At 41.0% G+C, this 24,811-nt stretch overlaps 1 protein-coding gene across 3 annotated transcripts in view; it reads right to left on the bottom strand.

The window, feature by feature from the left end:
* Positions 1-1,452: 1,452 nt before the first annotated feature.
* The window catches only part of PDHX (pyruvate dehydrogenase complex component X), a 76,530-nt gene continuing 53,171 nt past the window's right edge, over positions 1,453-24,811 (bottom strand). For all 3 annotated transcript variants that reach the window (XM_054825798.1, XM_054825795.1, XM_054825797.1), the window contains 4 exons: positions 23,678-23,736; positions 19,349-19,507; positions 14,769-14,833; positions 1,453-5,732 (listed from right to left, as the gene is read on the bottom strand). In XM_054825798.1, coding sequence (XP_054681773.1) covers positions 5,468-5,732; positions 14,769-14,833; positions 19,349-19,507; positions 23,678-23,736 — 548 coding nt within the window. In that variant the 3' untranslated portion in view covers positions 1,453-5,467. The remainder of the gene's footprint in view (positions 5,733-14,768; positions 14,834-19,348; positions 19,508-23,677; positions 23,737-24,811) is intronic.

The raw sequence follows: 24,811 nt of genomic DNA, 5'->3' as shown, positions 1-24,811 counted from the left end.
ATCATTATCATCGTAAGTATACAAACAAGAACATACACTGAACAACCATATTTTTCCATCTTGCTTACTTACAAAGCACTGTGTGACTATTCACATATAATTCAATACCTCTTTAAACAAAAAAAAGGAAATGTAAATAGTCTACAAACAGATATTGGGAAACAGGAAATTGTAGCTGCTATGACATTTCTTAAATGATCATGCCTGACTGCTTATTAGCAACCTTCAGGGTAAAAGAAATAATAGCTATTTATTTCTGATCCAGGATGCACTATAATACTAGATGAGAATCTCTCCTGATTTGGAAAACTCAGAAAAATATTGAGTGGGAGGATGGCTAGTTACATTTTATTAGTTGTGCTGTGGTACTTCATAAGAAGTGAAGGGACATTTTATTTCAAGCCTTGAAAAAAAAAAAAAATCATTCTCTAATTTCAAGAACAAAATAGCACGAATCAGAGCAGTTAAGGCAAATCAGCCATGAACCAGAAGCTGAAAAGCAGCCCTTCCACAACATGAAAATGGCACAGAACATAAGCTGAAATATTACCTACACAAAAGGCAGCAGAATTTACTCTCATCACTAGAATATCTAATGATCTAACAAATGATTTACTAACCTTGCAGCAGTACAAACAATACTCAGCATGAGCAATAGCTCAAGAGTAGTAGTTTTCATACAATAATAGAATGGTTTGGGTTGGAAGGGACCTTTAAAGGTCGTCTATTCCAATCTCCCCTGCAATAAGCAGGGATATCTTCAACTAGATCAGGTTGCTCAGAGCCCCATCCAACCTGACCTTCCATGTTTCCAGGAATGGGGCATCTACCACCTCTCTGGGCAACCTGTTCCCGTGTTTCACCATCCTTATCGTAAAAAAAAGTCTTCCTTGTATCTAGTCTGAATCAGTTTAAAACCATTACCCCTTGTTCTATCGCAACAGGCCCTGTTAAAACATTTGTCCCCATCTTTCTTGTAGGCCCCCTTTAGATACTGGAAGGCTGCAATAAGGTCTCCCCAGAGCCTTCTCTTCTCCATGACGTGCATGTTATCATGTTTGCCACATCTCTTTTCCTTTATTCTCCATCAACTTGTGGCACAAATTATTGTGTATGAAAAACACATCAAGTATGACAGTTCTAATAATTCTGAATCAGTTTTCCCCTAACTCACTCTGCAATTGCATATACTTTAATGTGATCAATATGCAACTTTCTGTACAACACAGCATATAAAAGCATGCGTTCGGACTTTGCTTCTTGGATTATTTGTCATACTTTTTCCTTCCTACTCAACTTTAAAATATGTTGTATCCAACAGGACTAATCATTAGTTGAAATAAGAGTGTCTACTATATTTTGTATGGATGGAGATGTGCACATGGACAAAAGGATTAGGTGAAAATAGCACTTTGCAGGAGTGAAGTTCTTCAGGGATTACGTGCAGGAAGATTAATTACAGAAATTTTATTTCATAAGGAATACATTGCAGGAAAAAAAATAAAAAAATATTCTGACAGTGTAATTAGGGATTCAAGTGTGACACACAGTTCAATACTTGTCAACAATCACAAAGTCCAAAATAACTACCTTTTATTTTTTTCTAACTATGCCTCTTGCAATGGAAAATGATACAAAGAAAGTAATTTTCCCCAAACATATCCTAAAGGCAGACATTATCAGCAGATGTTAGCATACTTCTTAGATTTTTTTTTTTAAAAATTCTTCAAGAAAGTAGATGTCTTTATGGTATTTCTTGCTTAGGTATGTAAAAAAGATGTTGACAGAAGACATTTTAAAGAATAAAATGTGAAAAGTTATATTTTTCATCCGTGAAACTTTTACTTCAAGGCAAATTTGCTTCCACCGTAAGCATAACCATTTCAAATGCTTCACTTTCTAGGCCATTTTATCCATTGCCCCCATCCCCAAATCCCTAAATTCTTCAGGAAGATATTCAATGTTTTATTTTTTTATTTGAATCTGTATGGGCAACTATTGGTTGTCTCACTTCTGCTAAAATGGCAGAAGTTGCCAAATGGCACAATTACTCTGAATTAAGGAGATCTGACTGCTATCACATGTCTGAATTCCAGAGATTTCCTTCATAAGCTGATGACTGACAAATAACATACATCTATCTTTATGTCAAATGACAATGCTGGCAAGCAGGCAGGTGTAAAGAAATTTGAATTAAAGCTTGTACTAGCCTTATTGAGATTTGCCTAGTTCAAAAGTTGTAAAGGTTTATTTAACCTGGAGAAAAAGTTGCACTGTCTTCACCGCTTTGTGTTGAACAGGGAAAGTATAATGGACGTATTAGTACCCACATGAATGAGACATGATAAACATTCTACACTTACATACAACAGGGCCCTCCAATGGCTCCAAAAGCAAAAGTAAAACATACTGACTCGCACTATGTGAACACACATATGCATAAAACTACAGTTGTACACATCAGTCATGCAACCCTTAACTGTGTCCAGCTAAAGAGTAGGACATACAAATGCTGGAGAGCACACAACACCACCAGAGCACCAAGTACAAAAATGAAGAACAGTATATCAGATTTTAAATTAGTCTGCAAATTCTCTTCGGCAGAGCAGATTTATCTATGCAAACTTCTTGTACATTATTAAGGACAATATATAAATTGGTGGGTTGTTTCCCTTCAGAGTAATATGGGATTGACAAACAACTTTGGAAAAATTCATGGTTAACCATTTAAAATTGCAAATTAATCTTCAGCACCCAATCTGGAATATAATTTATCAGCGAGAAACTCCTGGAAATACAGAATGGATATGTTCATTATTGCACAGTAAACTAGATTTGGTAATCAAAATCTCTCCCTACTGTTAGATTAATAGTTTATGAATTTTTTTTATATCAGAACAAGTCAAATAAGCAAACTCATCTAGCAAAAACTCTCAACTCAGTATTAACTAAAGGTTTTGTCTTGCAATTAACGTTTTAATTATGGCAGCAAGTCAACAAACAAATCTTCCAAATCTTTAAAAAAAGTACTTGCGCAAACCAGAGTAAGACAAACTCCCAGAATTCTACTGGCAATTTATATTTTCACCAGGTCCTGTAAAGTGAGAAAACTCGTGGGTTGAGATAAAGGCAGTTTAATAGGTAAAGCAAAAGCTGCGCACACAAGCAAAGCAAAACAAGGAATTCATTCACCACTTCCCATGGGCAGGCAGGTGTTCAGCCATCTCCAGGAAAGCAGGGCTCCGTCACACATAATGGTTACTTGGGAAGACAAATGCTATCACTCCCAACACCGCCACCCCCAAGTCCCTCCTCTTCCCCCAGCCCCTTATAAGCTGAGCATGATGTCATATGGTATGGAATATCCCTTTGGTCAGTTTGGGTCAGCTGTCCTGTCTGCATCCCCTCCCAACTTCTTGTGTACCCCCAGTCATCCCGCTGGCAGGGTGGTGTGAGAAGCAGAAAAGGCCTTGGCTCTGTGTAAGCACTGCTCAGCAACAACAAACACATCTTATACTGTCAACACTGTTCTCAGCACAAATCCAAAACATAGGCCCATACTAACTACTATGAAGAAAATCAACCCTCTCAGCTGAAACCAGGATATGCAGTTATTTCATTACAAACTCATACAATATGTCATTCCATATTTATATATAAGAAAAAAATTACCTACTTCTGTTAATTTAAACTTCAGGCCACCGCACTTAAGCCTCCACGTCACAATTCAATATACACTCATGATGAAACACTTTCTACTTTCGTCTTTATTCTATCCATGCAAACAACAGCATTAACCAGCAAATATTCAGTGTGCAAAATTTGACCTTTTATACTGGAAACTCTATGAGATTAAGAGATCAAAGCTAGTTTTTCATCACAATACTGCTGGCACAATTAACTTGGGTTTTAAGTTAACCACAACATATCAAAAAGCACTTGAATTTTTATATATATATATATGTACTGAAGAAGATATCTGAGTTGGGGTATCTTCTAAATTTAAAAAATTGTCTCCAAATTAGAGTCAAAGAAAACAAATTTTTTTTTTTTACACAAAATGTTGTTTTCATGAAAAGTTGGTTCCATCAAAACCTAAAAACCAACAATGCTGAGATTCCATCCTTTACAGACAATGCATTTATGCAGACAAGTTTATTCTCCTCTCTACCTCTCTGCAAGGTATTAGATCATGCAGTTATCTTAAACTACTGGAAAAAATAGATGCCCCTACAGTTTAGATGTGTTTCAATGAGTTCTAATTGTACAAATTCAGCTGTTGAGTTCACTAGATTACTTAATATTTTGAGAAATTACATTTTTATCTATGATCTAATTTAGTCTTTCTCAAAATTTCCTGTCATTTTTTTTCCCCATTCATCTCCACAGTCATATTGTTTTCTTCAATGTAGCTTATGATAAAAGAGAAGACAAAGAACAGTTGAATTTGTGATGGGAACGAAATTAATCCAAAACTTTTTTTTTTTAAAGTCTTTGCTCCTATATAGAAAGCCACTGAAATATCCGTCAACATTTTATAAACCTTATTTCAATCTAATTTGCATGGCACAACATGCCAGAAAAGTCTTCTGAAAACTGAAAAACTTTCTACTGCAGCAATATAATTTAGCTACTCAGTTATCTCAGCATTGACCAAGACTCATGCGGAACTTTGCCCAATTGTGATTCTTGCTTCCTTCACTCAAAAAGCTAGATATTTAGGCCTTAAATAAAGCATCCCATCTCAGCACAGAAAAGACCCCATATGGACGACTGCACCCAGCTGTGGAGCCCTCAGTACAAGAAAGACATGGATCTATAGGAGTCCAGAGGAGAGCCACAAAAATGATCAGAGGGCTGGAGCACTTCTCCAATGAAGACAGGCTGAGAGAGTTGGGGTCGTTCAGCCTGGAGAAGAGAAGGCTCTGGGGAGATCTTATTGCAGCCGTCCAGTACCTAAAGGGGGCTTATAAGAAAGATGGGGACAGACTTTTTTACAGGGCCTGTTGTGATAGGACAAGGGGTAATGGTTTTAAACTGAAAGAGGGTAAATTCAGACTAGATATAGGAAAGAAATGTTTTACGATGCGGGTGGTGAAACACTTTTAAAGGTCCCTTCCAACCCAAACTATTCTATGATTCTCTTTTAAATTTCATAAAGTTTTCTGCTATTTTCCTTTACATAGGAGATATTGACTTTTCTACGCAAATGTCATATGCTATTAGTACTAAGTGTTTAAAGAAATGTAGTATATTAGCTTTAAAGTCTTTTAGCTTTACAGTATAAAACCTGGTCATTGCAAAAGACTAAAAGCATGAAAATTAATAGCATTTCATGTCAATTCAATAAATTAAATATTTTAACTGTCCATCTGAGAGTAACTATTTACTCCTCAATACAGAAAAACAACCCCAAGTACATAACAGTAATCTATGTTGACAAAACAAGAAGCAATCTTCACGGAGTTTAACACAGGGCAAGTCGCATTGGATTCTCTATGTTGGCTTTCAAGGTCTCCAGAAACTTTGAAGCCAGTTCATCATCTACCACTCGACCATCACTTGAAAGAGTCACTGTCATGAGTTGATGCTGCTTAAGTTTCTCATTCCCTTCTTCATCTTCCACAATCTTGAGCTCTGGTCTTGCTCTGCCCACAGCTAGGATGCAGGCCTGCGGAGGGTTTATGACTGCAGTGAAATCATTGATGCCAAACATGCCCAGATTGGAGATACTAAATTAAAGAGAAAAGAGTTACTAGCAATGTCAGAAATTATATATCCCCCCCAGAAGAAATAATCTGTATTCATTAACTACTCTCTCTCCCAAGTCCAAACCCATTAACTTTAAAATAGATTTGAACTGAATTTCAGTTGGGCAAATTCACACTGTCAAAGGTTTGGGATTTTTGCAATTACAACTAATGCACCTTTTTAAAAGTCCCATACAGAAATATATCCTTGCATTGCACGCACTACAGGCAGAAAGTAAGAGAGGAAAGTGGTATCTTCAAATAAACTTTGCCTGCCCCTGTTCCAAGCCAAATGTCTAAGATTGAACCTCACAACTTGAAGTTACAATGGCTGCTGATAACCAAGTGATACCATTTAGGCTTACAGATATCAGTCAGGCACAGGAAAGCCTCATCATGCCTTTCTCCCTTGAACATTTTTGTCTGTGTCACCACTGGGAAGTGGTATATTAGGAAAGGCCTGTGGACTATTTGTGACAGATTGTCTATAGAGAAAGCTGGCCTACCATCTCCTACTTTTTGTTACAGTTACTGCAAAGAGTGGAAAAAAGATTAATGTGTACAGCATCATAGAATAGTTTGGATTGGAAGGGACCTTTAAAAGTCATCTAGTCCAACCCCCCCGCAACGTGCAGGGACATCTTCAACTAGATCAGGTTGCTCAGAGCCCTGTCCAACCTGACCTTGAATGTTTCCAGGAATGGGGCATCTACCACCTCTCTGGGCAACCTGCTCCACTGTTTCACCACCCTCACTGTAAAACATGTCTTTCTTACATTTAGTCTGAATCTACCCTCTTTCAGTTTAAAACCATTACCCCTTGTCCTATCGCAACAGGCCCTGCTAAAAAATTTGTCTCCATCTTTCTTAGAAGCCCCCTTTAGGTAGTGGAAGGCTGCAATAAGGTCTCCCTGGAGTCTTCTCTTCTCCAGGCTGAACAACCCCAACTCTCTCAGCCTGTCTTCATAGGAGAGGTGCTCATCCCTCTGATCATTTTTGTGGCCCTCCTCTGGACCTGCTCCAACGAGTCCATGTCTTTCCTGTGCTGAGGGCTCCAGAGCTGGATGCAGTACTCCAGGTGAGCTCTCACCAGAGGGGAACAGAGGGGCAGAATCACCTCCCTTAACCTGCTGGCCACGCTTCTTTTGACGCAGCCCAGGATATGGTCGACTTTCTGGGCTGCGAGTGCACATTCTGCAAGTGACACCATCTCTCATACCATCCTCATTAGCAAGCTTAGGAAGTGTGGGTTGGATGAGTGAACAGTGAGGTGGGCAGAGAACTGGCTGAAGGGCAGAGCCCAGAGGGTTGTGATAAGCAGCATGGAGTCTAGTTGGAGGCCTTTATCTAGTGGTGTGCTCCAAGGGTCAGTGCTTGGTCTGGTCTGATTCAATATATTCATCAATGACCTGGATGAGGGGACAGAGTGTACCTTCAGCAAATTTGCTGATGATACTAAACTGGGAGGAGTAGCTGACACACCGGAAGGCTGTGCTGCCATTCAGCGAGACCTGGACAGACCAGAGAATTGGGCAAAGATACCTTCTCTGGAGGTATTCAAAACCTGCCTGGGCGCAATCCTGTGCAACATGCTCTAGGTGATCCTGCTCTAGCAGGGGAGTTGGACTAGTGATCTCCAGAGGTCCCTTCCAACACCTACCAATCTGTGAATCTGTAACAGAACCCTGGCTGCCAGACACAGACTCTTCAATTGCCAGCTCATGTTCAGTTTTTCATCCACCAGTACCTTAAGTCCTCCTCAACAGGGCTGCTCTCAATCCCTTCATTCCCCAGTTAGTACTGATACCAGAGTTTGCCCTGACCCATGTGCAGGACCTCACATTTGGCCTTGTTGAACCTCATGAGGGCTCACTTCTCGAGCTTGTCCAGGTCCTTCTGATTGGCATCCCATCCCTCAGGCATGTCAACCACACTGCTCAGCTTGATGAGTTTAAGCTGAAGGAGGGTCGATTTAGATTAGATGTTAGAAAGAAATTCTTTACTGTTAGAGTGGTGAGGCCCTGGAACAGGTTGCCCAAAGAGGTTGTGGATGCCCCATCCCTGGAAGTGTTTAAGACCAGGTTGGATGAGGCTTTGGGCAATGTGGTCTAGTGGAGGGTGTCCCTGCCCACAGCAGGGGGGTTGGAACTAGATGATCTTTAAGGTCCCTTCCAACCCAAACCATTCTATGATTCTATGATTCTATGTCATCTTCAAACTTGCTGACGGTGCACTCGATCCCACTACCTATGCTGTTGATGAAGATATTAAGCAGTACTGGTCCCAGTACAGACCCCTGAGGTACACCACTTGTCACCAGTCTCCATCTGGACATTAAGTCGTTTACCACTACCATCTGGATGTGGGCATCCAACCAATTCCTCATCCACTGAACAGTCCACCCACCAAATCTGTATCTCCCTAATTTAGAGAGGATTTTGTGTGGCACCGTGTGAAAGGCCTTACAGAAGTCCAAATAGATTACATAGAATCATAGAATCCCGGGTTGGAAGGGACCTCAAGGATCATCTGGTCCAGCACAGCATCCAGCCAAGTGTCCAATGTTGGGGAATCCACCACTTCCCTGGGGAGACTATTCCAATGGCTGATTGTTATCATTGTGAAAAATTTTCCTCTAGAGTACAATCGGAATCTCCCCAGGAGTAACTTGCACTTGTTACCTAATTTCTTCTCCATGTGACTCCTTGTAAAAAGGGAGTCTCCATCTTCTTTGTAGCCACCCTTTAAGTACTGCAACATGGTGATAAGGTCATCCCTAAGCCTTCTTTTCTCAAGGCTGAACAAACCCAGTTCTCTCAGCCTTTCCTCATATGGCAGGCTTCACAGTCCTTTGATCACCCTGGTGGCCCTCCTCTAGACCCCCTCTAGCCTGTCTGCATCTTTTTTGTACATTGAACACAGTATTCCAGCACTGAGTAGAGTAGGATAATGACTTCTTTATGTCTGCTGGTGATGCCCTTGTTGATGCAACGCAGCATCCTGTTGGCTTGTTTTGCCACTGAAGCACACTGTTCACTCATATTGAGCTTGCTGTCCACCAGGACCCCTAGGTTCCTTTCCACAGAGCTATTCTCCAGCCAGGTGGATGTCAGTCTGTGCTGCACTCCTCAGTTATGTTTTTCCACTTGTCCTTGTTGAACTTCACAAGGTTGTTAGCCCACTCTTCCAGCCTATCTAGGTCCTTCTACAGGGTGGCTCTGAAGTGTCTACTTCCTCACTCACTTTGGTATCATCCACAAACTTCATCAGCACACACTTGGTCCCATCATCCAGATCATTTATGAAGATATTAAACAGCATTGGGCCCAATATCGATCCCTGGGAGACCCCACTTGTGACAGGTTACCAGTTCGAAAAAACTATTTACCACCACCCTCTGGGTGCAGCCTCTCAGCCAGTTCCCCAGCCACTGCATGGACCACTCGTCTAGACCATAATGCACCAGTTTCTCTAGGAGGAGGCTGTGGGGAACTGTATCAAAAGCCTTGGAGAAATACAGGTAGACAATGTCCACTGCTCGCCCCACATCAACTAAGAAGGTTACTTTATTGTAGAAGGCGATCAGGTTTGTCAAGCATCATTTGCCCTTGGTGACATCTGTAGCTCTTCCCTTGTCCATTGATGTAGTCATTCTATCACAGAAGGCCACTAGGTTGGTCAGGTAGGACTTGCCCTTGGTGAAGCCATGCTGGCTGTCTTGAATCACCTTCCTGTCCAACATATGCCTTAGTGCAGCTTCCAGGAGGATCTGTTCCATGATCTTCTCAGGCACAGAGGTGAGGCTGACAGGTCAGGAGTTCCCAGGGTCCTTTTTTCTACCCTTTTTAAAAATGGGTACAATATTTCCCTTTTTCCAGTCACCGGGGACTTCATCTGACTGCCATGACTTTTCAAATATCATGGAAGGTGGCTTGGCAGCCACATCAGCCATTCCCTCAGGACTCTGGGATGCATGTCGTCTGATCCCATGACTTACGTATATTCAGGTTCCTCAGGTGGTCACAAACCTGATCTTCTCTTACGGAGGGACTTTGTTCCCCAGTCCCCGTCTCGTGGTCCATCCGCTCAAGAGGTGTGGGAAGAGAGGTTGCCAGTGAAGACTGAGGCAAAAAAGTTGTTGAGTACCTCAGCCTTCTCCTCGTCCGTTGTTACCAGTTTGCCAGTTGTGTTCATCAATGGGGGTACGCTTTCTTTGGCCTTTCTTTTCTGGCTGACATACCTGTAGAAGCCCTTCTTATTATTCTTTGCATCCCTTGCCAAGTTCAGCTCCAGCTGTGCCTTGGCCTTCCTGATCCCTACACAACCAGGCAATGTCCCCATACTCTTCCCAGGATACCTGTCCCTGCTTCCACTGCCTGGGCATTTCCTTCTTGTCCTTTAGTTTGACCAGCAGGTCTTGACTCATCCATGCTGGTCTCTTGCCTTCCTTTCCTGACTTCTTACACCTGGGGATCGAAAGCTCTTGCTCTCTATGGAAAGCATCCTTAAAGATCTGTCAGCTCTGTTCTGCTCCCTTGTCCCTGAGGGCAGCTTCCCAGGGGGTCCTACTGACTAACTCCTTGAACAGCTGGAAGTTTGCTTTCCTAAAATTCAGGGTCCTGACTTTAGTCTTTGTCTGATCCATATGCCTGAGGACTATGAACCCCATCAGTGCATGATCACTGCACTCTATGCATTTCTTGATGCAGAGGGCAACACCTCCACCCCTCCTTCCTCACCTGTCCCTTCTGAACAGCCTGTAGCCAACAACAGCCACACTCCAGTCATGGGATTTGTCCCACCAAGTTTCAGGAATGGCAACTAGGTCATAGCTTTCTATAGCAGTGTGGTGGCTTCCAACTCCTCCTGTTTGTTGCCCATGCTGTGTGCATTGGTGTAGAGGTGCTTCAGCTGGTCTGTCAGCTGTGTCACCTTCTTAGAGGAACACCCCTAAATTCCTTTGAGGTATTTCACTGGTGTTTCCCTGTTGGCTCCTATTACCTCCGTAGCCCCTAGCTTATCTCTGTAAGACTTCAGGTGTGCTCCAGCGTAGCCAGCATGTCTCAGAGCAACAGGCTGAGGGCCCTCGCTAGCACCCTGTCCTTCTAGCCTTTGCACATCATCCCACACCTTGTCACGGGCAAGCCTGATGTTATCCCTCCTCCTCCTTCAGATCTAGTTTAAGGCTCTGTCAATGAGGCCTGCTAGCCTGTGAGCAAAGACCCTTTTCTCCCTTTGAGAACGGTGAATCCCATCTGACACCAGTAAACCTGGTGCCACGTAGGCCAACCCATTATCGAAAACCTCAAAACTGTCATGGTCACACCAGCCATGGAGCCATGTATTCGTAGACTGGGTCTGTCTGTTTCTTCCAATGTCACTGCCCACAACTGGAAAGGTAGGGGAAAAAAATAACCTGTGCTCCAGATTCCTCAGCAACCGTCCCAAGGCCCTGAACTCTCTTTTCATGGCCCCTGGACTACGCGTTGCAGCTTCATCGCCACCCACATGGAAGAGCAGTAATGGGTAATAGTCCGAGAGCCGTACCAGGCTAGGAAGGTTCCTAGTGATGTCCTTAACCCGAGCCCAGGGAGGCAGCAGACTTCCCTAAGAGGAGGGTCTGTCTGGCATACTGGACCCTCTGTTCCCTTCAGAAGGGAGTCACCTACAAATATAACCCATCTTTTCTTCCTCATGGAAGTGAATGTGATACGGAAGGTAGGCCTTTCTGACCTTGGCAACACATCTAATGTAGAATGCACCATCATCCACGTCATCCATTGATGGGTCTTCCACATCTAGAACCTCATACCTGTTGTACAAAGGCATTTAGGAAGGCAAGGTGGGCAAGGAGGGACTTGCTTCCATTCACTCCTTTCCTTTAAGCTATTGTCTTCAGCCTGGCAGGGGTAGGATACAAGATCCCCTTGATCTTGTTTTTTTTTGTGGTGGCTGTTCCTGTTTCTGTCTCAGGGAGGGCAGAGCATGGCTCCACCAGTCTATCTCTTTCTCAGACTGTCTGATGTTCCTTAACCTTTCCACTTCGTCTCATAGCTCTGCCAGCAGGCTGAGCAGATCATCCATCTGGTCACACCTCATGCAGCTGTTCTCACTACTGCCATCTGTTTACCAGCACAATGCCCACAGTTATTCACACTCAGGGGCCATTTGTGTTGATGAAGACATCCAAGCCTCCACTGCTGCCTTTCCATACTTTTTCTGCTGAAAGGCTTAGAGGATTTTTTTGACCACTCCTCCAGCATGAGAGCCACTCTCCAGACAGTTGCAATGTTACCTACTTTTTAGGAAGGACAGGCTAGCAAGGCAAGGTGGTGGAGTTGCTCTTTATGTGAGAGAGCAACTGGAATGTACCGAGCTCTGTCTAGGGGTGGACGAAGAAGCCAGGCACGCACAGTCCAGGAGGTTCCTGCAGAGCATTGATGACAACTTTTTGACACAGCTAGTAGAGGAGTCCATGAGGAGAGGGGTGCTGCTGGACCTTGTACTAACAAACAAAGAAGGACTGGTTGAAGATCTGAAAGTTGGGGGCAGTCTTGGCTGCAGTGACCATGAGATGGTGGAATTCAGAATCCTATGTGGAAGAAGCAGGGCAGTAAGTAGGATTACAACCCTGGACTTCAGGAGAGCTACCTTTGGCCTTTTCAAAGACCTGCTTGGGAGAATCCCATGGGTTAAGGTTCTAGAAGATAAGGGGGCCCAAGAGAGCTGGTCAGTATTCAAACATCACTTCCTCTGAGCTCAAGATCAGTGCATTCTGAAGAACAGGAAATCAAACAAAGGAGGAAGGAGACCTGCATGGATGATTAAGGAGCTGCTGGAAAAACTCAAAGGGAAGTAAGAAGTTTACAGTATGTGGAAAAATGGAATGGTCACTTGGGAGGAATATAAGAATGTAGTCAGAGTGTGTAGGGATGCAACAAGGAAGCCTAAGGCCCAGTTGGAATTAAAACTGGCAGGGGAAGTCAAGGACAACAAGAAGGGCTTTTTCAAATACATCAGCAGCAAAAGGAAGACTAGGGAAATGTCAGCCTGCTGCTGAACAAAGTGAGTGCCTTGGTGATGGAGGATACAGAGAAGGCAAAGTTACTGAATGCCTTTGCTTCAGTCTTTACTGCTAAGGTCAGCCCTCAGAAAACCCAAACCCTGGAGGTAGGAGAGAAAGTCTTGCAAAAGGAAGACCTTCCCTTGGTCAAGAAGGATTGGGTTAGAGAACATCTAGGCAAACTCAACAGTCACAAATCTATGGGCCCTGATGGGATGTACCCACAAGTGCTGAGGGAGCTGGCAGATGTTATTGTTAGGCCGCTCTCCTTCATCTTTGAAAGGTCATGGAAAACAGGAGAGGTGCCTGAGGACTGGAGAAGAACCAGTGTCACTCTGGTCTTCAAAAAGGGCAAGGAGGAGGACCCAGGAAACTACAGGCCAGTCAGCCTCACCTCCATCCCTGGAGAGATGATGGAACAACTTATTTTGTGGGTTATCAATAAGCGCGTGGAGGAGAAGAAGGCTATTGGGAGTGGTCAACATGGATTCACCAAGGGGAAATCATGCCTGACCAATCTGATAGCCTTCTATGATGGCATGACCAGCTGAGTGGATGAAGGGAGAGCAGTGGATGTTGTCTACCTTGACTTCAGCAAGGCTTTTGATACTGTCTCTCATAACATCCTCGTTAGCAAGCTTAGGAAGTGTGGGTTGGATGAGTGAACAGTGAGGTGGGCAGAGAACTGGCTGAAGGGCAGAGCCCAGAGGGTTGTGATAAGCAGCATGGAGTCTAGTTGGAGGCCTTTATCTAGTGGTGTGCTCCAAGGGTCAGTGCTTGGTCTGGTCTGATTCAATATATTCATCAATGACCTGGATGAGGGGACAGAGTGTACCTTCAGCAAATTTGCTGATGATACTAAACTGGGAGGAGTGGCTGACACACCGGAAGGCTGTGCTGCCATTCAGCGAGACCTGGACAGACCAGAGAATTGGGCAAAGAGGAACCATATGAAATTCAGTAAGGGCAAGTGTAGGGTCCTGCACCTAGGGGGCAATAACCCCAGGTACCAGTATAGGTTAGGGGAAGCAGCACTGTGCGGAAGGAACTGGGAGTCCTGGTGGACAACAAGCTCTCCATAAGCCAGCACTGTGCCCTTGTAGCCAAGAAGGCCAATGGTATCTATCCTGGGGTGCATTAAGAAGAGCGTGGCCAGCAGGTCGAGGGAGGTTATCCTCCCCCTCTACTCTGCCCTGATGAGGCCACATCTGGAATACTGTGTCCAGTTCTGGACACTCCAGAACAAGAAAGATACGGAGACAGTCCATCGTAAAAGGTCAGCTGAGAAATTAGTTGTGCAACTGTGTCACTACATTTATGCTAGTATTTTACACATGCCATTTATGCCATTGCTGAGTTTGCTAGCTCTTTTTGCAGAGTATCTTGTATAGAAAAAAATATTTACTAAATATATGCTACGATTTAAAATCGATCTACTTGGTTTTTAATGTTTTGGTTAAAAGTAAACTATAAGAGTTAACACCACAACTTTGCTGTAACTTTTTTTTTTGCCCCTCTATACACATTCTTCTGAAGAGTGAATTGAAGACAAACTGGACATCACTATCTGCTGTGATGCCTCTGCCAAACAACTCCTTTTAAAATATTTATTTTTAAGCTATTATCAATGGGTTTTCCTAACTACAGGATGTGATCTAATGCCCCCCCCCCCAAAAAAAAACCCAGTAAAAACAAACCCCCACATTCTTCTGCAATTGGGAAAAATTAGGTGCAAAAATAAACGTCAGACCAGTCTTGGTATGAAAACAATGAAATTCACAGCAGGCTCAAATGAAAAAAACCTGTACCAATATAATTGTTTCCCCCTGGTACAAGACACAGGATACATGGAGTAAGATTTTAAAAGGCAATGCATTAACATACAGTGGAATAGCTGAGGATAAATCAGTTCTGAACCCACACTGCATGTATTAAATGCCTCTAGAGAGTTTTACCTAAAAGATCCTCCCTGGTACTCTTCCGGTAACAGTTTTCCATCTCTTGCTTTCTTTGCTAGAGCCTAAGGAAAATGAAAGAAGAAAAAGGAGAGTGGAAATAAATTAAAGTGTTGTAATAGACTAATTCTTTTTACTTCAGTAAGACATTATAAGTACCATACAGCCATTAAAATGTCATCTGTTTTTGTATTTAGGGAAGCACCTCAGCAACGTTGTTTTAGCTGTAATGATTTGGCAAAGACACTAGGACACAAAACTTCATTTTCCCAATGATACTGGCTGTTCGATAAAAGCTGTTCTATCACCCTACAAACCTTGCTCCAGTTTTCACAACAGAACCAACATTCTCCCTGGTGTTTTTACATGACAAAAATATCTAGCAAAATACTAATGAGACAAATTCACAGTATTCTTCTTAACATATTTGATTAAAGAAACTGCCATGCACCACCTCAGAACTTTCTAGCAGATTGACAGAATGTATTTCTTCCAGCTAAGCATTCAACTACCTTAAAGACCACCCTTCCTGTGACCTCCATTTCATTTGTGAGACTTTTCTACTTTTAAATATAACAGAAGAAATTGTCCACAAACTTTTTGTTCAAAATCCAGCCCAAGAACTTCATACTATGTTCTAAGATAAGATCAGAGAAAAAGAAGCTTATGCCCACTGTCCTGGTTTCAGTTGAGAGGTTTAATTTTCTTCATAGTAGCTAGTATGGGGATATGTTTTGGATTTGTGCTGCAGGCAGTATTGATAATATAGAGATGTTTTTGTTCTATGGACCTATTGTTGAGCAGTGCTTACACAGAGCCAAGGCCTTTTCTGTTTCTCGCACTGCCCTGCCAGCAGGATGACTGGGGGTACACAAGAAGTTGGGAGGAGACACAGACAGGACAGCTGACCCTAACTGACCAAGGGGATATTCCATACCATATGACGTCATGCTCAGCTTATAAGAGGCTTGGGGAAGAGGAGGGACTGGGGGGTGGCGGCCTTGGGAGTGATAGCATTTGTCTTCCCAAGTAACCGTTACGAGTGACAGAGCCCTGCTTTCCTGGAGATGGCTGAACACCTGCCTGCCCATGGGAAGCGGTGAATGAATTCCTTGCTTTGCTTTGCTTGTGCATGCGGCTTTTGCTTTACCTATTAAACTGTCTTTATCTCAACCCATGAGTTTTCTCACTTTCACTCTTCCAATTCTCTCCTCCATCCTGATGCGGAGGAGTGAGTGAGCGGCTGCGTGGTGCTTAGCTGCCAGCTGGGGTAAAACCACGACACCCACCTAGGATGTTTATATTCTAGCTCAGAGGTCTCTTTAGACAGAAGCAGTGGGAATCATAGAATATCCTGAGTTGGAAGGGACCCATAAGGATCATCAAGTCCAACTCCTGGCTCCACACAGGACCAGCCAAATCAGAGTGTTATCCAGATGCTTCTTGAACTCAGCCAAGCTTGGCACTGTGACCACTTCCCTGGGGAGCCTGTTCCAGTGCCCAACCACACTCTCAGTGAAGAACCTTTTCCTGATTTCCAAACTAAACCTCCCTTGTCGCAGCTTCATTCTGTTCCCTCGGGTTCTATCACTGGTGACCAGAGGGAGGAGATCGGCGCCTGCCCCTTCGCTCCCCCTTGTGAGGAAGCTGTAAGCCACGATGAGGTCTCCCCTCAGTCTCCTCTAGGCTGAACAAACCAAGGGACTTCAGCCTCTCCTCATACATCTTCCCCTCTAGACTGTTCACCATCTTTGTTGCCCTCCTTTGGACACATCAGGATGAGTAATTCTTACAGTAGCTGTCACATAAGGAAGGACTGGGTGGATGTCAAGAAAAATGGCACTCGGTTGGTCAAAAGCCAATTATTCAGCCACCAACCTGTTCCTAACACCCTGTGAGTACCCAATGGAAAAGGTGGTGACTGGAAATGTATCAGATGACTTCTCCATTAGCAGCAACCTTTTCAAAATGAGGACCTCTTCAACTGACAGCAGAGACTGAAGTGGGAAGATATGCAGGACAGATGACATATCCTATTCATACAGAATACAGTTAGTGTTTTTGGCTTGTATCATATTCATTCCGCAGGTGGAAAAGCACATGAAAAATGTCACGTTGTGACAATTGCAGCATTATGACATTTTAAGACAAAAATAACTGTTTCCAAATGCACAGTCAGAGAAATAGACTCAGATCTGCTTCTGGGAAGACTGATAAAAACAACACAGTCTGTTTATATTTTCCTTCTGGTAAAAATAATAAAAATAATTATAGTTTCCAAAGTTTCCAATCATTTAATTATGTTAGGGAAATTTCAGTGGAAGTGAATAAAACAAAAAAAAATCTACTTTATCACAACATGAAAAAAGTGATATATCAAATTTGTGAAACTTTCTTGGAGAAGATTATTCTATGAATCCCCTCTGTTTTCTAGGAATTCTCCACTCCCTTAATTAGGAATTCTACCACTGTTTTCTAGGATATTTTCCATGTTCTTTCTAGGAATTGACCTTGGGTTTCAGTTGGGGTCTTTTTTCTCCTTTTTTTTTTTTTTTAAGTTTCTACATTGCTTTCTAGGAATTGCCCGTTCTGCTTTCCAGGGATTTTCTACATGCATTCTATGAATATCCTGTCAAGCACTCAACTCAATCTACAAAAAGGCAATTTCTATGAAACCTCAACCCTGCCTTTAAGGACCAGAGTCAATAAGTATAAACTATGATTTAATTGACTTCTTTTTGTTTGCATGTGGATGGAGGTAGAGTCATTACAAGATAAACTTTTGCCCAGATGAGTTTGTCAGTAGTTATAGTTGTGACATGGATTAATCTCCTTTCATGTTTTAATATAACTCTGTTGGCCATGGTAAATAACTGTCTTCTCTATATACATTTCAAAACATCTTTGAGACAAGGGTTCTGAAAGGCCATGGTAGTATAATGACTGCAATGACTTCAGGTTAGAAATAAATACCAAGCAATTAAAAAGACTCTCATTCTAATGAATTGCCCACTAAATACTCAAGCTTACACCAAGTTTTACAAACCTTTGACACCCTTATTATGAATATAAAAGTTAAAAGGGTATATTGAATTTTATTTTAGGCTTTTATTCATCTCTGAATAATTAGTGAACCAGAAGACAACAGCCATGGGAACAGTATTCACACAATAAGGTCAATATGAGCATAACGTATATGTGCCATTGCATTATTTGAATGATGAAAATACAGTGCTAGGATGCACATGACCTGGAAAGAAGTTAAAATTAACATGCTGCAGAAGGGGACATAAGTAATCTACACAAAGAAAGCGCCTGCCAAACTACAGGGAGACTGGTAGAAAAGCAGCTGCAGTTTTGGTTTGTGCCTCCCACATGTGTATGCCGGCTATATATTTATTTCAATAATTCAGTGAAGAAGTTGAAAAGCAAAATTATGTTGGTGTGGACACCTGCAATCTATGTGACCCAATGACTTTCATATTGAGTAGTGTTACCTATGTTACATTCCATTTTAAATGAAAGGGGAATGCTTACTTTATTATAGCCCTATTGAACATAATGTAAGCATACATTCCCATCATGCGAACTGCAGGACACTGTAATTTATAGTAAGAGAGGTTTGTAATACTGCATCACAGTATCACAGGTATTTGGGATGATAATGAAAGTTCAACCTATACTTCACTTCTCATAATGCTTTTCTTCTTGTCATTCTATTGCTCATCACAGAACAATACAACAATCTCACCTGACCTTCCTCCTTGGCTGGCTATTATATTAGTGAAAGGATTTACTTTCACAACACATTCAACATGAAGTAAGCAATATAGGCTGAAAAAATCTTTAAAACATCCAGTTATGGATGTTTTGTGGCATGACATGCCTTTTTCTGCTACAACTTTTTTGGTTGTTCCCCTCTGCCAACACAGACTATTAAGATTCCTGTAGTTTTTGGTAAAAGACAAAAATTTACAAAGTGCACCTTGTGTCTAGTTTTGGGACAGTTTTACACCCCAGCACTACTTCCACTGCATTCCTCAGATGCTGTAGGCCTTTGATTAGCACTCATTAAATTACAAAAAAAGGCCTCTGTTAGAGCTGAACTCCATATTGAAAAAATGCAGACAGAAATAAGTGCCATAATATTACTACACAGAGAGTAACACAAGCAGCTACAAGCAAATTTCTGAGAATGGGAGCAAAACCCCTCCCAAACAAACAAAATCTTAAACTCAAAGACTGGAAATAGTAAAGAAATTAACATTATCTATCTTTCTCATGAGGATTAAAGAAATACAATTATATTAAATTGCAGAAGTCTGTACAGGTTTATTTTTCAAACAGTCTAGCCAGCATTCAACTCAATAATATCATGGCTAAGTTACTGTTAATTAAAAATGAATAGACTTGCAAAATTAATAATAATTTTGAAATCTAAGGACTGCTGAAACTGCTTTGGATCCATTTTGAAACTGCCTTTGTTATTATTAATGTGTATCTGTGTGATGCTATGTTTTCTGCTACAAAAAACTATATAGCTACTATATTCCTCAGCCTACCATACATTTAAGACCTACCTTTGCAGAGGCAGCAATTTCCTTTATTCCCTTGGCAGCAACATTTTTTATGATTGGTGTAATAAGACCTCGGTCTGTTGCCACAGCAATAGAAATGTCAATGGACTGCAGCTGCCTACAGACTTCTCCATCCCAGGTTACATTCACATCTGGCATTTGCTAGAAGAGAGTGAGTAAAAAAAGACAGCTGTTAAAAGAACAAAGATGCAATCAATTATCAAGAAAAAGGAAAATCCTTTAAAACACATAGCTACATAGAGGCATTCACCAAATTAATGCATCACAGACAGCTGTGTGCAAATGTAGGCAAAAGAACTGGTCAGTCACATCTGTCAGCAGGACTGCCACGAGCAAGGCAAAAAAAAAAAAAAAAAAAATCACAGTGAGGGTCTAAGAATAGACGTATACTGTTAGTTTACCTTTATTTTATTTTATTTAAACTTACTTTGTCAAAAAGCATGAATGTATGCTCCAGAAACTGAAAATAGCAGGGCAGGCAGATGGTTTTTTGGTGCTGCTGGAAAAAAAATTAACAAAAGCCTACAAATTCCTTCAGAGTCACTGATACCACCTTCCAGATGCCCAGCATGCAAAGCTAAAAAGCAGTGTCATCAAAAAGCAGGGAAACGGACATCCTACTATACCTGTGTGTTGTTTTCCACTCATGTCTCAAGCATGACTCTTAACAAAGGAAGCTACAAATAGAATATGCTGCAGGTACACTCACTGTTTTTCAGATGAGGTTCTCCTAAAATGCACCAGACTTTTTTTTTGTGTGTGTGTGGACTCAGTTAAAATTGATATAATGTTTACTGATAATTTCAACCAAATTTTTGAGAAGCTGAAACAGTTAGGGAGAAAAACCAACCCCAACATATAACTGAAATCTCAGGTAACTGGTAATAGATACTGTGAAGGTACTATTTACAATAAATCCAAGATTAGTATTCATTGTCCTTAATGAATCAGGAATTAGGAAGTTGACTTCATAATCGAGAAGGTATTCCAGAAAAAAAGTGAAGGAGGGACACATTATCTAAACCAACTCTGCTCCTAGAAGAAATGGTGTAACAGTACTCTCAGTTCCTATTCTTCAACACCAGAATGTATATTTCAAAAAAAAAAAAAAAAAAAAAAAAAGGAAAAAGGATGGTAGTACTCCTCTTCGCAAGTTAAATAAATTTTCAGGAAAGTCCCACAGTATACACAGTTGTAAAATGCCTTCAAGTGGGTGTTGTGCAAGTATGACTCTCTATATAAGGTATACAAAAGAGATGTTAGGGACAAGGAGTTTTTCCTATCAACTTCAATATGATTAGAATACTCTTAATTTTGATGTAGACCAGGCAGTATTATTTCTCCCATCATTTCAGCAATGAAAGACTGTTTATTTTTAAAGGACGGATGCTATAGCAGCTGTTGTTACTAAGCCCAACAACTTATGGCATCAGCACAAATACAAGCTCGGTGGAGAATGGATTGAGAGCAGCCCTGAGGAGAAGGACTTGGCGGTGTTGGTGGACAAGCTCAGCAAGTCCCAGCAATGTGTGCTTGCAGCACAGAAAGCCAATCGTATCCTGGGCTGCATCAAAGCAGGTGACCAGTAGGTCGAAGGAGGTGATTCTGCCCCTCTACTCCACTCTCATGAGACTCCACCTGGAGTACTGTGTTGAGCTCTGGGGTCCCCAGTACAAGACATGGACCTGCTGGAGTGAGTCCAGGGGAAGGCCACAAAAATGATCAGAGGGCTGAAGTACCTCTCCTATGAAGACAGGCTGAGAGAGTTGGGATTGTTCAACCTGGAGAAGAGAAGGCTCCAGGGAGACCAGAGTCTTTCCAGAACCTAAAGGGGGCCTACAGAAAAGCTGGAAAAGGACTTTTTACAAGTGATAGGACAAGGAGTAATGGCTTTAAACTGAGAGAGGGTAGATTTAGATGAGATATTAGGAAGAAATTCTTTACTGTGAGGGCAGAGAGGCACTGGAACAGGTTGCCCAGAGAAGTTGTGGATGCCCCATCCCTGGAAGTGTTGAAGGCCAGGTTGGAAGGGTGGTCTATTGGAGGGTGTCCCTGCCCATGGCAGGGGGGTTGGAATTAGATGATCTTTAAGGTCCCTTCCAATCCAAACCTTGCTATGATTCTATGATATGCTACAGATGACTTTCTCATGTTCGCAGCATAGAACTATCTAATCCTTAAGTTCAAGATTCAAATTCTGTATCAGAAGTGTCAGCTGAAAATACTAGGAAAAATAATACAAATCTAATCACAGACTAAATGTTTTTATTTGCATATCAGAAAGAGAAGTAATTTTTACAGAATTCATTAGTTATGTCACTTTGTGATGTCAGAGAAGGAAATCTTGTTTTGAATAATGGCAACAAACAACATGCATAATCCACATGTATGCTCTTTCAAAGTACAGTAAAGCAGCCTAATAGTTAAATAAACAGGAAGCTACTTGTCTTTTAATTTTCAGACAGCCATTTAAAAAATCCACAGATAACAACAAAAAACTTTTATAAGCATAAGTAATAAAAAGTACATTGGATGCTTGTATTCAAGTCATTCTTTCACATATAGACAAACTGTAAACTAGGATTACATCCCATTATCTTCCTTGACTGGTCTTTTTTTGTGTAGAAGAGAAAAACACAAAACTTAATCTTTCATTCCTCTCTCTCTCTGTCTCCTGTTACTTTCACCTGCTCACTGGTGCAGAGATTTGTTATGCCACGCTCACAGCTAGGAGTTCACAGTAATTTTTGGATGTCACCATTTCATTGCATAAAGTCTCATTAGGTCACAAAAAGAAGCTTCTTGCTATGTTCACATCTAACAAATGCATAGCAAGCATATCTAGCTCCTCCTTCTGTTTCTGGTATAGAATAACTTGGGAAGTTTTTTCCAGTCTATCCAATGCCCAGAATATCTCTCAGGCATTTTCTTATGAAACTGCCTAGAATCTTATCTTTTTTCTGTCAAAATCTATAGCTCTGGCAAATATACATTAATATTTAGATCATGTTTGGTTTTAGTCCATTCCAGTGCACTGTTCTCTCTTAATTCCATTCTTTTAGAACCCATTGCTCAAATGATGCAATGATATCAGAAGAGTTTAGCTTTTCTAGGCATTTACCATATAGCTACAAGGTGTGATCACTGTGCAATCAAGAAGGTGTGGGTAACAAATCTACGGCAATATCAAACTGCTTCAACATCTGCATTCATTCCTTGTCACACATAAGTACATTGCCTTGATGACGAGGGCAAACTCCACAGGACAGCTGAGAGATCAAGCATGTGTCCCCCTTAATTATCTTTCTACATGAGAGAGATCTTTTCCAGGTGTTAGTGATCAGTAAAGACACTATTTCCTCCTGAACCTTAAAAATACTGGCCTTCAGGCTGGTCAGAGCACCCACCTATGACTTACTCTAAAATTAAGTGCAAACTGAATTTATACGAAAACCACTCCACATCTAAATGAAACCATCACAGTTCTTTCTTTTCATAAGCTTGGAAATAAGATTAATTTCACATTATGTTTTCCAAGTGATTATATTTGAGACACTCTGGACTAAGAAGACACAGTTCCAAAGTGTGGGAGTTCTAAAGAAGGATCTCTGAAACCTTACAATTTCAAAAAATTTAGTGGCACTACAATGTTTTCCAAGCAGAGCCATCGACACAAATTAGAGGGCAACGTATCCAGTTCTACCCACAGAACACACAAATAGCTTATGGAGACTGTGAAGCCTCTGTAGTTTGGCATGGAATAAGTAGACCCTAATGGAATTTAAGATCTTAACTTCAAGATGTACTGCAATTGTTTAACTTTTACATTGAGAAAGGGAACAATGAAAATTCTTAACAATGAGCAAAGATTGATTGCCTGAAGAATTTCTAATTCAAAGTACAGGTCACTGAATATGCCATCAGAATACATCTGAGGTAATACTTAAGACTGGTATAAGACTTGGATAAATATTTGTTTACAACTGCAAAAGAAAATAAGATGCAACAGCAAAGAACAGAAGACTTATCTTGCCAATTGCTTTAGTCTGCTGACAAACCATCCACCATTATCTGCAGATGATAACTGTAGTAAGTGGATCTTTACTAAGAAGTTCTCATTTTTACAGTCCACGGTATAGACAGTGTAGAGAATTTTACCTGGAGAGCTTAAAAAATCCTAACAATAAGTGATAAAGAATTACAAGCATTGCTATGATCGCATTCATATCTCCATATAGGCTAACAAAACACTCTTCTGTCCTTGGCAGTTTGCTATAAAACATATTTTTTTAAAGTCAATTATTCACTTACCTTCAGAGTGACTGCAGTTGCCTTGATAATAAAATCATTTACAGATACTTTAATGTCATCTGCAAAAAGAAAAGACAACAATCATTGCTCATAAGATTTGCTTATCAGCATTTGTGTGATGACAACATTCCAGTCATTCAGCAGATTTGCTTCTTTAAACATTGCCAGAAAGTAATTCATCTCCAAACTACAATCATAGAAGAAAGCAAACTTTTCTCCTGCTTGGGACAAAAGGAGTATCATCAAGGAAAAATCTCCTCAGTACAGATATTTTTGCTAGCTGTTACTAGGTCAATAAAGCTGCTAACTTCAGTATTACTACTCTTATAAGTAGCAGCCCACATGTGGTTTATGCTTTACATATTTACTGTTGATTTAGAAATCTATTGCAGGACCTAAATATACAAAGATAATACTGGAGATTATTATTCTTTATGTAGTGTGATGCATTAACTGGAATAATTGCAGAGTTCAGCTTTTATTCAGCTATAAATCAGAAGTATGTTATTCTCCAGTGACCTTTGGGGCCTTATAATGTAAGAAGTAGCAAGGTGAAAGCATCTGCCAATCCTTAAAATGGGTTAATAATATATTCTAAAGCAGGCTGCAAAATAATATGAGAGTGACAAAGATGTTAAATTAAAAGCAAAGCTACACACAAAAAAGGTAGCATTAGCCAGAAGCAGATAAAATAACCTTGAGAGGACTGGATTTTTTCAATGTAAGCCTAAGAAATACTGCGTAACACTTAGTACATTTCCTTCCTTTCCCCAAAAGCTTGGGAGAAAGGATGGATGGAAACAATAGCTATATTTGCTTTGCATTATTTTTTCCAAGTTTTAGGAGACCAAAAGTACTAACTAAAATCAGGACCGGCAGCAGAAGTAAAGACTATAGATACAATGCAGAATATGCCACAGTTGCTACAAAATTATCCTGAAGGTGCATGATATTTACACAATATTAAATCCATCATTCTCATAATAAAAAAGCTACATTACGCTGCTACCATCATCACTGCTGTCAGCTGTACAGATCAAGAAGCAAAACTACTTCATTCTCAAGTCTGGTTTATGGCATGTAATATACATACCTTTAGAAATGCTTTTTAAAAGGGAAAATTATTTCTAGATA

This window comes from Grus americana, chromosome 5 (genome assembly GCF_028858705.1).
Source record: "Grus americana isolate bGruAme1 chromosome 5, bGruAme1.mat, whole genome shotgun sequence".
NCBI classification, from domain to species: Eukaryota; Metazoa; Chordata; class Aves; order Gruiformes; family Gruidae; genus Grus; species Grus americana.
This window is presented reverse-complemented; position numbering and strand designations above follow the sequence as displayed.